Genomic DNA, 14,724 nt, shown 5'->3' on the forward strand with positions numbered 1-14,724 from the left:
ATTTTACATCTAATACTACATTAGACCTTTCCAAAAACATGCTGTGAATTGTGGGTGTCTGGCAGAAAAGAATTAATTGGACAAATCCCTGGAAATGTCATGCTGTCTTGGAAAAGGATGGGAAGGCCTTCCCATACTGGAGGAAGCCAGATCTATTAACAGCCAGTAATACTCTGCTAAGACCTGAGTCTGCTAGTATTTAAGGAGTAACCTGAACTTGGCAATATCGCTACAGTAATGACAAACTGAGATGGCCTTTGTGGATTCCAGTTCTAGAATTCTTCTGATTCTCTCTTTTTTAGTTCTTTTAGATGCTGTTTGCTTGGGGCATCTGCTTATACCAGTAGCCCTTAGCTTATGACCACAATTGAGCCCAAAATTTCTGTTATTAAGCAAGATAGTTGTTAAGTGAGTTTTGCCCCATTTTATGACCTTTCTTGCCACAGTTGTTAAGTGAATCACTGCAATTGTTACATTAGTAACACGCTTAAGTGAAGCTGGCTTCCCCAATGACTTTGCTTGTCAGAAGAATGCAAAAAGTGATCACATGACTTTGGGACACCACAGCTGTCAAAAATATGAACCAGTTGCCAAGTGTTCGAATTTTTATCACGACCAATGCTGCAGTGGTCGTAAAGTGTGAAAAACAGTCATAAGTCATTTTTTTTCAGTGCTGTTGAAACTTTGAAGGGTCACTAAATAAAAAGTTGTAATTGAGGACTCCCTGTATATGTATGAAAGGTGGGGTGATTTCACAACTATCAATTGTAGATGAACAGCTGTGTTGTCTAAGAGTATTGCAAGATGTTGGGCATCAACAGTCAGTCATTTAACAAATTTAAAAAGTCATAATTATGTTGCCATTTTCCAACACTGTTCTTCAGTCCTTATGCACCAGAAGATATTAAAATGAGATATTGAAAATTCTGCATTTAAAATATGCACAATTGTTGAAAAATAAAAATGCCTATTTTTGCTCCCAAATACATTAATCATCCCAGACTAATCACTGGGGAGAGATTTTTTTGGGAAAGGTGATATTAAGTGATAAAGACACATGAAGACTGCATACCCAACCCAAATCTTAAAAACTTATATTTAAAGTCATCAACCTTCAACTACAGCTTAGAAAAAAAATCAACATTACATTTTTAAATAGTTGGGGACAAAACCCTGTTTACTATATGGATGCAGATCTGAAGACTCTGAATCTGAAATTAGTGATTACCAAATACAGAAAGCTAATGAAAAGCAAGCAGCAGAGAATCATGTCTTGCAGTGGTCAGGAGTGACTGAAGGCAATTATAGAATCCAAAGCAAGATAGCAGCAGAAGCTATGGCTGGCAAAAAGGGAAGAGTTTTGTAGCTGGGGAGACAACATCAAACCATAACATCAGGTTACTGTATAGGTTTTTAGGGCTTGTTTTGATGCTACCTTTTACTTATTCCTCCTCTGAACTTGGAAGTTCCATCTCATTACACCAATTTACACACTCATTAGGAGAAAATCACAGAGAAGCAATATGCCTCTAAGAATAAATTAAAATTGAAAGGTTCCTTTCTTCCAATAAATGTTATACATTTCTAAAAATGTGCAAAAAATAAAGCCAAGCACGGTGTAGTTAGTTTTCTCATGTACTACTAAATGCTTGAATAAGTAACATTAATTGAAGTTGGCTTTTTTCATGTACGAGTGTGTGTATTTTGTCCTCATATGGTAAACTTTTGAGCTAATGAATGTTCAAATTTAATAGACACCCTCTTAACTATTAAACAAGTTTTACTTTAATACGTAATTCATGAAAATTAGGACATTTATAATTGGTGTCATAAAGAAAAAAAAACCTAACAGGGATACAGTATGTATCAAAATACATCGCAGGACAACAAAAACATTGTTTTTAGAATAGGCTGCCTAATGTTGTTGTGTTAACATTATTTTCAGCATTTATTAATTTATCAAATAATTTATTGAAATGAATTATTTTATTTAATTAATTTAAATGTGCTAATGCTATTCTTATTTTTTTATTTCTTCAATAGCATTTATATATCACTTGAACTTAAAATGTTTTAAGCTGCATACCAGATCATAATATAACATTAGAGGATTCCCCCACAAGTCCTCATAATGGGCCAGAGCCCGGATGTAATACTACAGTTTCCAATCATTTTTGAAATGCCAGAAAAGAAGGAGCCAGGTGTATCTTTGGTGTGTGTGTTTGAGGTAGTGTATTTTATAACGAAGACTGCTACTGAGAACTGCCTTCTTACCTGGGTGGGACCTTATGACAATTATATGATAAATCCTAAGGAACACTCTTGTGTAACTCTATTTTCTATCAAAACAATATTAAATGACCACTTTTCAGGATTGAATCTGGGTGCTGAAAATGATAATTGGGAAAACAACTAATGAATAGAAAACTATTGCTGTTAGTTTTCTTTTTGATGTGCATGTGTCAAAAATGAATAACTTTAAGGTGGGTCTCTCATGCAAAAGTTGGGTGTCTCATGCAAAAGTTGGACAATAGACGATAACAACCAGTGCTGGTTATTGAAAAATCATTACTGTGAAAGAGAGGCAAAAGAAGTTAAGAACAGACCTCAAGAGGGACTATGGCAGAATCACAATTTGATAATCAAATGAAATGTGATTTGATTTTCTATATTCTGTTACATGTACCCTAATGTGTATGTAAAGAAGTTGTTTAATAGGTACAAAAATACATTCTCATATTTCTAAAAAACTAACCTATACCGATATGCTCAACATTAACAATTTAAATACACAAATAAATATTTTATATATATAATCAAGCTGATGTTTCACTGTCTTGAGATTTAGGCATGCTTTTTGAAAAGATTCTTCTGCTTTTACATGAAAAAGCCAGAACAAATAAAGCTCAACTGCAAGACAATGCAAAATGCACATTTCCAATTTATTTCATTCTTCATTATTTAAAAAAAACAAGGAAAATAGCAACAACAACAAAAACCACAGAAAAAGCAAGCAATACAAATTATACACATAGACAGACAATTGAAACTCACTCCTTTTGCATTTAATATGCTATGTTAAAATAATGCAAAAATAAATTACACACAGTTTGAATGCCAGTTACAGTAAAAAGATGTTAAGAGAGAATTTAGTTCAGCTCAAACAACACATCACCCAACATGCTAAAAATATTTTGTTTTTCATTAATGGTTAACTATAGAAATAAAGGAAAAAATTAAAATGTACACACACAGAGAGACTGAAAATTGCTGATGTGTTAACAATGCACAAAGACCTACCAACACAGAATTTTCCAACAAGATCTCCTGCACAAAAACAAATAATAATCCAGTCATGATAAAAGCTAGATATTAGAATCCAGTGATCCTTACTTCGACAATACAAAATAATTTCACTGCATCACTTAATTACAACAATGCAGGAATAAAATATTTGCTTATTATTGTTTCATTATTTAATATAGTATTTAAAATCAAGAATGCTATTATAATAGTTGTTCAAAGCCAAATATTACGTACTAATTTGAAAATATACTGGAAACTAGCTATATGTTCTTTTATTACATTATATTAATAATGTAAATCACTCTATGATGAAAATTCATTGGCCTCAGATCTAAAAGAGCCAATTTTGCATCAGCAGTGGCAAAGTTAGAGCCAGGTGGAAATAATATACTGTAATTTATATTTGTAATGTTGGATAATACATTCAAAAGTATTTAATACTTACTGTTATACCTTTTCACAACCAAAACCAGAGCTAAACAAATAGCCTCATCCTCATGAAGTTTAGTAGAGAAGTATGATGATTTCCAAAGCCTTTCCAAAGGCTATTTTAAAATCACTTCTAGAATTTTTTTCTTTAATATTATTTAGCTTCAGAATTAGTTCATAGCTCAAGAAACACTAATTTCAGTTTGATACTCAGAACATCAATTTTTAAATGGCAGATATGGCAAAAGTACTTACTACTGGACTCCATGCTAGCATAGGCAATACAGGTAGTCCTTGATTTACAACCATCTGTTTAGTGACCGTTCAAAGTTACAACAGCAATGAAAAAAGTGATGTATGACCATTTTTCACACTTACGACTGTTGCAGCATCCCATGATCACATGATCAAAATTCAGACACTTGGCAAATGACTCGTATTTATGATGGTTGCAGTGTCCCCGGGTAATGTGATTCCTTTTTGCAACCTTTTCACGAGCAAAGTCAAGGGGGAAACCAGATTCACTTACCAACTGTGTTACTAATTGCAGTTACTAACTGCAGCGATTCACTTAACAACAGTGCAAGAAAGATCATGAAACGGGGCAAAACTCACTTAACAGCCATCTCACTTTGCAACATAAATTTGGGCTCAATTGTGGTCATAGGTCAAGGGCTACCTGTATTTTGAAGAGCATCCACTCCCTTATATTCCCCCATAGTATTATACAGATATATCAACACCTGATAATATTTTCCTTCTGCTATCCATACGGGCCAACTTTTTGTATAAAAAACAAATGCATATTAGATATCAAAACACCCTTTTAAAGAAATGAGTGAGTGAATGTTTTGTCTCCCAGACTTAAATCTGTTAATAATTTATATTTCACCATACCTAATCCCTGCCACCTCCTCAAAAACCTTCACAGGGAGGCTGTTTTGCTGAATTATAATTATTCAATTTCATGGAATTAATTTTTGTCATAATCAGAACACTGAATTTATCAGGTATTAAGCTGCTTTGGTCGAATGGTTAAAGGCATCAGGTCTTTAAAGCAAGACTTAGCCATGAAAGCCAGCTGGGTGACTCTGGGCCAAAGTCATTCTCCTTCAGCCCAACTCACCTCACAGGGGAAATAGGGGAAGTAAGGTATGTTAGATATGTTCACCACTTGAAGTTATTTGTAAAAATAATGAAAGCAAGATACAAATAAATAAATAATTAAAACATTAAAAAATATCCCACGTCTGACAATTTATATTTAGAGAATGTATTTTCTTAAAAGATATCTGAACTTCAGTGAAAAAGACAGAATTCTTGATCCTGTTTTTTTTTTTTTCTATAAAATGTCCTTCACCAACTGGTAAATTAATTCAAGGTGTGGAACTGAAAAAGAGCATTTCACCAACTTTTAAGAGGTGTGCCTAAGTGAAATTCACAAACTGCTTGGTGGAGAGGAACTGCTTAAAAGAGTTCGTAATGAGTCACTGAAAAGTGGCTTTCTCTTCTTCCCATTGCACTTATGGATATGTGTATGACTGTGTTTGTGTATGTGCACAGTGTGTTTATGTGTGTGTGCATCAGTGGTGGGATTAATTTTTTTTTACTACTGGTTCTGTGGGCGTGGCTTGGTGGGCGTGGCAGGGGAAGCATACTGCAAAATCCCATTCCCTGCCCATCCCATTAACCTGCTTTCCAGCTCCATTCTCCTATGCAGGGAAACAAAAGAAGACCCAGCCGATCAGCTGGGACTCAGGAGGCAAAGAACAGATGGGGGCGGAGCCAGTCAGAGGTGATATTTGTCGGTTCTCCGAACTACTCAAAATTTCTGCTACCAGTTGTCCAGAACTGGTCAGAATCTGCTGAATACCACCTCTGGTGTGCATGTATGTGTGTGTGTGAGAGAGAGATGAGGAGAAGGAAACTGCAAAGAAACGAATGTTCCTAGTCATTTAGCAGTTCAGTCAAGTAACTAACTTCCTGTTTTTTTACCAACAGAGAATAACAATCCTGCTAGGCGCATTTTCTTTCATTTGTTCTACTTCTACCAAAACTAGCTGACCTGTTATAGCCTACCCCTGTCTTTAGGCAAACAGGAAAGAGACATTTTCTTATGGAATATATTCCTTCTCTCTCAAAATACTTTCCACGCTCCCACTACCTTCCTCCTCAATGCACTGAATTTGGTTCATTAAACTAGGAAACAAGACTCATATATGTTTTACGTGCATGCACACACATACATACAAACACATACCACACTATAGACACGTGTAAAGTAGAGGGTCATTTTGTGATATTGTGCTAAAATCAATCATGAGACTTAGCTAATATAAAGTTTATATTCACATTTCTGAAAGCAATGGATTGTATTATTTCAAAATATTCTGCTGAATTTGGTACACAAACTGCTCTTCTTTGAAACACTAATTTGAACATTCTGATTCTAAAGTTGCAAGTAACTCTGAAAAAATATGTGTAACATAGCTATATAACTACATAGTCGTATAGTTGTGTAATTATATACTTACACAAAGGCACTTGACAAGACTCGACAGGTTTACATGATGAGGAGCAAACATATGAAGCTGCTGAAGGCAAGAGATAGCTTGAGCTTGGATGAGGCAGTCAGGATTTTCCTGCATCACTGTGCAGCCAAGGAGACAGGATGCCCTTAAGGCTACGACTGCAGCACTGCTGCCTACACATAAGGCAAAAAAGGGGAAATATGTTGCTCCTTTTATCACTTTCTTCATTAGCCGAAGAACATTTCAAAACAATAAAAAACCAAACTACAATAAAGACGTTTCTCAAATTATTAACATCTGTTTTTAAAATCTACTCAGGTCATGCTTTACTAAAAATATACACTTATTTCCACAGAACCTCTATTACATAGAAGGATATCAAAAGAAGGGAATATATGTAGTTAAGGAGTGAACTGTGGGCTCCTTGGTGCTCCCTGAACTTGGTGTTTGCTTGCAGACACTTCATTACCCAACAGGGTAATATCATTAGTGCTAGTGAATAGCTCTTAAGTAAACCACAGCACATTCATGAATACCAACTAGCAATCAAAACATGTGACAATAACTCTGTAATTTCACAGCACATTGGCAGAATCAATCATAGTTTCAACTGGGAAACTGATAGTATTCTAGGTCCAAAAATGCTAGGGAATTTCTGAAAACTTGGCACTCAGACAAATCAGCCATCATTAGACACATAAAGATAAACCACATTTACACAGCATTCAAAAGAGACAATAAAAAGCTAAGAAGGCAACAAAAAGACCAGAACACATGCTCTCCAGCATTCAACACCCAGATAAGCAGGTGTTAACATCAGGCAAACAAGCAGAAAACAACACCCTAATCAAGAAACTACCAAGGAGAAAACCCATACCCTCAACCAACATGGCTGGGCAAAAGCTGCTATATTTAAACAAGGAGTAAATGCCACATTGACTAAAACTGATGATGTTACCTAGATGGATAATGAATGTCTGAAAGCAAACAACCAAGCTCAGAGAGCAGCAAACGACTCCACCATGTAGAAACATATTTCTCCCAAGCGGGAGACCCTACACCATTTCTGACAAATAGCAGTCCAATCTCTTCTGGAAGGTCTCAAGTGATGGTGCTCCCACAACTTCTGAGGGCAAGCTGTTCCATTGGTTGATTGTTCTCACTATCAGAAAGTTTCTCCTTATTTCCAGGTTAAATCTCTCCTTGTTCAGTTTCCATCCATTATTCCTTGTCTGGCCTACAGGAGCTTTAGAAAACAGCTTGACCCCTTCCCCTCTGTGGTAGCTCCTCAAATATTGGGAGACTGCTATCATGTCTCCCCTGGTCCTTCTCTTCACTAGACTAGCCAAGCCCAGTTCCTGTAACCGTTCTTCATCTGCCTTAGTCTCCAGTCCCCTAATCATCCTGGTTGCTCTTCTCTGCGCTTTTTCTAGAGGCTCAACATCTTTTTTATAATGTGGTGACCAAAACTGGATGCAGTACTCTAGATGTGGTCTTACTAAGGCTTTATAGAGTGGTATTAGTACCTCACTTGATCTTGATTGTATCCCTCTGTTAATGCAATTTACGATTGCATTAGCTTTTTAAAAATTTAAATATTTAAATATTAAAAATATTTAAATATGTTTATTCTCCACTCTCCTAATTATAATTTGTCAATAACTATTGAATACTAGAAGTTTCTCTATGAAGGAGGAAAAAAGAGCATTACTTTATTTCAAATTCTCAGATAAAAGTGTGTATAAATCACAACTCAGGTGGAAGTCAAATAAGATTGTGCATGACTTTGTAAAAATACAAATACTATAAAGCTTTTGTCATGGTTTCCCATGCTTATTTTGGTAGCAAATTAACTCAGTGATGATTACCTTACCTCCTAAGTATCATTTGTCAGAAATGTATGCATACCTTGCAACTCAGGACCCAAAGTGGCTATAAGTGCATTTAAACAGCGACCAAGGCTTTGATGGACTTCAGTATAAGCAGGAGGCACAGTCAACAACAACATAAGAACAAGAGAAAGGGTAGGTTCCACATGCACATGATATAAAGGACCAGCAGAATCAATAATCAGTGACAGAGAATGCAGTGCCCACATCTGTAAAATACCAAAAATGCAGTGTTGTCACACACAGGCACAGGCACAAAATGTGTGTAATGGGCATCAAAGTAAATGGGAAATAATTTGCTAAGTATGATAAAAACCAAAGTTAGGTGTAAAATAAAAGCATTTAATGAAATGGGGAGGAATATTATGCCAACAACACAATACAACATGTAAAATACATATACAGAATAAAGCCATCTAGACCATGGTTGTCCAATCTTTTGGGAGCTCTACTCTGCATATATCATCTTCCTTCAGTGTACTCACACTTGCCTAAGTTGGCAGCAGTATACATGTGGGAGACAAGAGAATGGATGTGTCTGTCACAGTAGCAATTGTATCACTATAAACTCAGGGAATAAATACTGTTCTTAATTATCTGAAATTCAAATTTCTAGCACATGCTGTATTTCTTCTCTCCCTGTTGCGGAAGAGGTGAATAAAAAGAAGGAAAAACAAGGAAGGAACTTTAAACAGGTGTCAGATCTGACACCTGTTTAAAGTTCCTTCCTTGTTTTTCATTCACGATTAATCTTTCTGCTATCAATTCTGCTATCACTCATGATTAGGCTTTATGCTACCAATAAGTACCAGAACAACAAACATATGTTAAAAGTTCAAATAATATTTTGCAATGTATTTTTAATAAGACAACATAAATGTTAATTTTCATTCCATAAAACAGGAATAGTGTGGGTGAGTGAGTGAATGTTGTGTATGTGTGTAGGGCTTCTTTTCCCTTAGAAACTTATCGTCGTCGTCATCATCATCACCATCTACAATACATACCTGTACTTCAGGTGAAGTGTTATCCTGAGATAAAGTAGAAAGTATTCCAACACATGCAGTAAGATGATGACTGGAACTTATTCCTCCTGTATACTTATAAAGAGAGCCCAGAGCCAAAGAATGTCCTATTCTTGATATCGCATCTCTTGCAGATTTTAGCCTAAGAATTGTAAGGAAATTTGATTAAAATAAAATAATTGTAATTATGAAGTCTAGTATTAAGTCTACAGAAAACTTATTAACCAGCCTTTTTCTCATATCCAATGCCCTCTAAGTGTGTTAGAATTATAAAGCTTTAACAGGATGCTAAGAACTGTAGTGCTAGCATATTCCTGAAGACACCAACCTTAGAAAGATATTGCAAAATCACTATTTAATTTTTAGGCCTTAAAGGAGGAAAGGGAGAACGGGAGAACAATGGGACCATATTCATATCATCATCATCAATAACAATAACAATCACACAAAAGTAATAACTCTGAAGTTCTCAAGAGGAGGGTAGCCTATTGAATTTTGGCAGCTAGAGTTCTTATCACTGCCTTGGTTTATACAGCCAGGATATCTGTAGAGTGAGGATGATAAACTTGACAAAAATATGCAAGGTCCATCAGTAGGTCAATAGTAAAACATATTTCAAGCCCACAACAAACAACATTTGTAAGCAGCCCAAATGAAAATCTTCCTAATTTACTGAAGCGTAAGAAGGGCAGGAAGTACAACAGAATTATATTTGCAAGATTTTGTTATTATAGTTAATCTCAATGAAAGTAGTTTTAGCCATGTTGTGGAGTTAATTTCTTGGTCTGATCTACCTAACAGGGCTGACAATATCCGAACTGAATTCATAATACTTCAAAATTTTTGTATAGTTTCTACACAAATTACCAATTAAAAAAATGTACCCCCCCATTCATGAATATGCCATTAGTTAAATTTCAATCACTGAAATGCATAAGAGTAAAATTATACTAAGCTCTTACTCGTGTTTACTCAAAAGCAAATCCCATTATAAGTATCTTCAAAGTAATCCACAATAAATGTGTTCAGAATTATTGCAGACATAATATTTTGCTGCCAGGAAATACAAACCACCCTTTTTGATGCAATTTTAATGGCTGCTTGAACAAATCCCTAATGAGTTTTGGAAGGGGGGGGGCAGGAAAGCAAAGGGGAAAATATACAGTATTATTCAGAGACATACAAGAAATGTTCTATTTCTTAAAATGTGCAAATAATACACATCTAATATAGACTACAGCAGTTGTAATTATAATTTGAAGATTTTATTATGTGATATATATTTTTCATTTCAAACAAATTTAAATTCAATTGTTAAATGATTGATGTATCGTTTTTTTGACTTGAATTCTGAAGAACTTTATATTTACTAAATTAACATCTGTAAATGTTGGTGTAAGTGCTAATGAAGGAGAGAAGCAGTGATTCTCAGTTGACAGAGAATCCTTATGTAAATATGGAAGGAACGTTTCTGGCAGAAGTGAATAGAGGGGTAGAAGAGGAAAGCAACAGGATAGAACAAGGTGTGTGAAAAAATGGTGCTGGCTGTGTAATTCTGGGAGTGGAAGTCTACACATCTCAAAGTTGCCAAGGTTGAGACACACTATACTAGGTATTTACTTTTCTGCCTCCGCTCCTTAAATACTTTCCTTTTTATAAATTTAAAAAAAAATCCGTTCAGGGATAAAGGGGTGCCTATTTTTGAATCAATGCAATAAAACCATATTATGAGAAATTGCTTACTTGTCAAAGCTAATTTGTGCCAATCCAGAAGTGAAGGTATTATCAGCTACCACCTGTGCGAGTCTGGCTAGGGCTTCAGCAGCAGAACATCTTAGAAGTGGACTGTTACTTTCCAAGGCACTTAGGATCAAGCTCAAAATACAGCTTTGGATTTCTTCATAACCTAAATTTCCCTTATGGCTAGCCAAGTGCTAGATATAAAGAAGAGTTTATAAACAACATCACATTACTTAACAGTTAATATTTTCCTTCTTTCAATAGACATGTAAATAGGAGAGGAAATGAAAATCAATATACTTGTTATATTTGTATCCTGCCCAAGAACAAATCCTCTTAGAGCAGCTCTCATCAAGTTTAAAAGCATAAACATTACAAAAAGCCATAAAACCGTTTAAAGAAATCAGTATACGTTACATAGTAGATTCAAAATAAAATCTATTTTGGGAAGATTTTAAAAGAACATCTAAAACTATTACTGTTTTCTACAGAACTCTAGAGGGATAATATAAACTCTAATTATTATTCTGCTGTTCTTCTCTACTAAATGAGATCCCTAATAAGTAACAATATGTGCATAAATATTTTAAAGCTAAAGGAAAATTAATTCTTCAGTTATCTCTGGGAAGATAAAATTATAGGCAGTTTATAATTTCCTCTTGATTCTAGATGCCAAATTATTTCACAATCTAAAATATCTACAGATACATGAATGTTCCCTTCTTTAGGCTTTCTAAAGCATAGAACAAAGTGATATCCTCTATTATCTCAGATTTCTCCATTATAATTCAACAAACGGCTATTCTACATCAGTATTATGCTATTTATTGAAATGTACAGTCACCTTTTTATCCTCGAGATCCAAGGCCCACAGAATTCTGCTAATATTATGTATATTATATAATAACAGAGAATAGAACTGCAAGGTAAGAATTATTAAAGCTTTGAATGCTACATTAAATTTATACTGAATTATTATTTAGCATAAAATGTTGAGCATGAAAGAGCCATAGTGAATCTGTGAACCTCATTCCCTCTTGTATTAAAAGGTTTTCAGAAATTTGTGTCATTAATGAAAAGGAATACTACTTTATTATATCATCTAAGTACTTTATTATATCATCTAAAGCAAAGGTCTTCAAACTTGGCAAGTTTAAGACTTGTGGACTTCAACTCCCAGAATTCCTGAGCTAACATGACTGGAGGAGGAATTCTGGGAGTTGAAGTCCACAAGTCTTAAAGCTGTCAAGTTTGAAGACCCCTGATCTAAAGGAACACATTGTGAAGACTTTGTTTAACATCAAAGCAAGGCAAGTTTAAGTTATTTAATATATAGTAGTCTGTTGAAACAATACTTAGAACTTCTCTCAGATGACCTTAAAATTTTAATGAAGTTTTTAGAGAAGAAAATGGATTGATTCTTGATATGTGTTTTATGTATGTTATATTAAACCAAGACTGCATTCATTTATAATGCTAAGCCATATAGGCTGGTTTACCTTTTATTTGAAAAGCAAACAAGCATTAGTGGTAGGTATGGAAATAAATACTTTGCAAAATGAAACAGATAGCATCTAGCTATAGATGGCATTCAATCAACTCAACTTTGGAAGCACAACAAGATATAATAGCAGTTGAATTCTTCCATTTGTTTTTTAAAGTACATTTTTCAATACTAGATAGACAAGAAGATTCAGTAGTAATTTCGAAGAAAACAAGACTCCCCTTAAATGATTATAATGGATATCACTGACTTTCATAATAAACAGAAGGGCGACTCTTACCTTTAGGGCACTGCAAATTGCTAATATAATATTTTGCTGTATTATCTGCTGCCGTGATCCTTTGGTTTGTTTTATGGATGCCAATAATTGTTCCAGCACTTGTAGCCTTAAATGCATACAAAGTCAAAAGGAAATGGAATAATGAGCCTTTTTCCCATTTCATATACTGGAGAGGCTTCTGTGTCATATGCTGTAAAGTCTATATAATATGGCTCAACAAGATGTTTATTTCTTAGTTAATCAAATTCTCTCTTAATATTTGCCTATATTTCTTTGTCAAGGCTATAGTTGCTCTCAAAAACATCCAAACAACGACTGTGGCAAGCATACAGTATATTTCAGTATATTTCTTATATTCCTAATTCAGGGAAATATGTCAGAACTTTCTAATAAAACAGATATACACACACACAAGTTGATAAAGTTGCATCTACAATTTATTTCAAATCATATTTATGTGGAATATAAACAAAGTTTTTTCTAACACTCTCATCTACCAAAAGAGAATAATAATATCTGAATTCAGAGTTCTTAAGAAGATCTACGCAATAAACACAATACAGCACTTTTCAGATTCATATTCCAATCTTTACAAATATAATACAATAAAAATCAATTCATATAAAAAGTGCAGGTCTATGACATTGTTTTATACAACTCCAGTACTGACTGTCCAACGAGCTTGCTTAACTGCCCTAATTATAGTCATCTAACATTCGTCACACTGTTATACTAATCAGAGGGAAAACGTTGGCCCTGTAATATGTATATATATACATATGTACATACATATCTACATACATACATACGTACATATGTACTTTGTATATAAATTAAGACAGACAATTCTTATTATGGTTTAGTTCATAAGGCAAAAAAGAATGTTTAGATAAATTGCATGTTTTTGAAAAAAAATAATGTATTTCCCATGAGTAATTAATCTGAAACTGAAATCTCATCTTTCTCTTTACCTTTGGGTCTCTGTTACTTGTGAAAATATCACTCCAAAGAGACGGGTTGCTGCACTGACAATGGATGAAGTTGGAGGCAAAGGCTTAGGCACTGAATCTCCATGTGCAGCCTTCTCATAGATTGCAAATGGATCAAATTCCAAGCTTCCCCCAGCTGTGTTGTTAACTAAGAATACCTGCAAAGACAGAAGAAATGCAATTGTCATTGCAGGACAAGGGTTTTCTCCTTTATGTGCATAGATAGCCAGTAAAATATGATACCTGCTCTTCAATAAATCTGTGTTCTGTCTCCTGCACGAAGGGATCAAATAAGGCAAGTTCGCAGTGGTGGGAAAAGGGCGGAAGATACGCAGCAGAGGCAGCTGCCTGATTATCATGTTGAGTCAAGTCTTGCACTAGTTCTTTAAGAACAGCAGAGAAACTTCCTGTAATTTTAGAAGTGAAAGAAAGAAGGTTTTTTAATGCATGTCTGGTACCCAAATATACTACTGCCACAGTATTTTTTTTAAAACAAATTTTATTAATTTTTAAAAGCATACAAAACATACAAGATAAACATAAAACCTTTTTTCTAAAAATTTCTAAAAATTATTTGAAAGTTTGACAACATTAACACATTTCCTTACAATCACATATTTTCCCTTTCTAACTTGCTTTATTTTCTTCTATCTTTTTCTCCATTATCCTTTTCTAACCTTCTCCAAGGTTTTATTAACTCATTCAAACATAAACACATAAGAACACAAAACATATAAACATAAAAAAAAAACATCTTTTCTGAAAGTTGCTTAATCCCGGGTCAAAACTCTTTGTACAGACACCAACTCAAATTCATATTCATTTTATATGCCATTCCATATCATTATTACCATTTTCAATTTTATATATAGCTTCTTCTCTCTCTTAGATTCTCTTAATTTTATTTTATTTATCTCATCTCAATTCAAATCATAATATTTATTATTCTTTGTCTGTTTATTTCCAGCTATCGATTTATCTTTCTTCTTTAAAAAAAAAGCTTCTCCTGTACACTAATTGGAGTATGATGC

At 34.3% G+C, this 14,724-nt stretch overlaps 1 protein-coding gene across 6 annotated transcripts in view; it reads right to left on the bottom strand.

Annotated features, from left to right (window-relative positions):
* HEATR5A (HEAT repeat containing 5A) overlaps positions 1-14,724 on the bottom strand; it is a 75,074-nt gene that overhangs the window by 26,898 nt on the left and 33,452 nt on the right. For 4 of the 6 annotated variants that reach the window (XM_087951765.1, XM_087951767.1, XM_087951771.1 and 1 more), the window contains 8 exons: positions 13,937-14,100; positions 13,676-13,851; positions 12,705-12,810; positions 10,924-11,114; positions 9,163-9,322; positions 8,175-8,364; positions 6,270-6,439; positions 3,301-3,327 (listed from right to left, as the gene is read on the bottom strand). In XM_087951765.1, the coding sequence (XP_087807891.1) occupies positions 3,301-3,327; positions 6,270-6,439; positions 8,175-8,364; positions 9,163-9,322; positions 10,924-11,114; positions 12,705-12,810; positions 13,676-13,851; positions 13,937-14,100 (1,184 nt within the window). The remainder of the gene's footprint in view (positions 1-3,300; positions 3,328-6,269; positions 6,440-8,174; positions 8,365-9,162; positions 9,323-10,923; positions 11,115-12,704; positions 12,811-13,675; positions 13,852-13,936; positions 14,101-14,724) is intronic. The other 2 variants (XM_087951769.1, XM_087951770.1) reach the window with 1 other exon arrangement.

This window comes from Notechis scutatus, chromosome 1 (genome assembly GCF_049901735.1).
Source record: "Notechis scutatus isolate UNSWTSFEM ecotype Mainland chromosome 1, rNotScu1.2, whole genome shotgun sequence".
NCBI classification, from domain to species: domain Eukaryota; kingdom Metazoa; phylum Chordata; class Lepidosauria; order Squamata; family Elapidae; genus Notechis; species Notechis scutatus.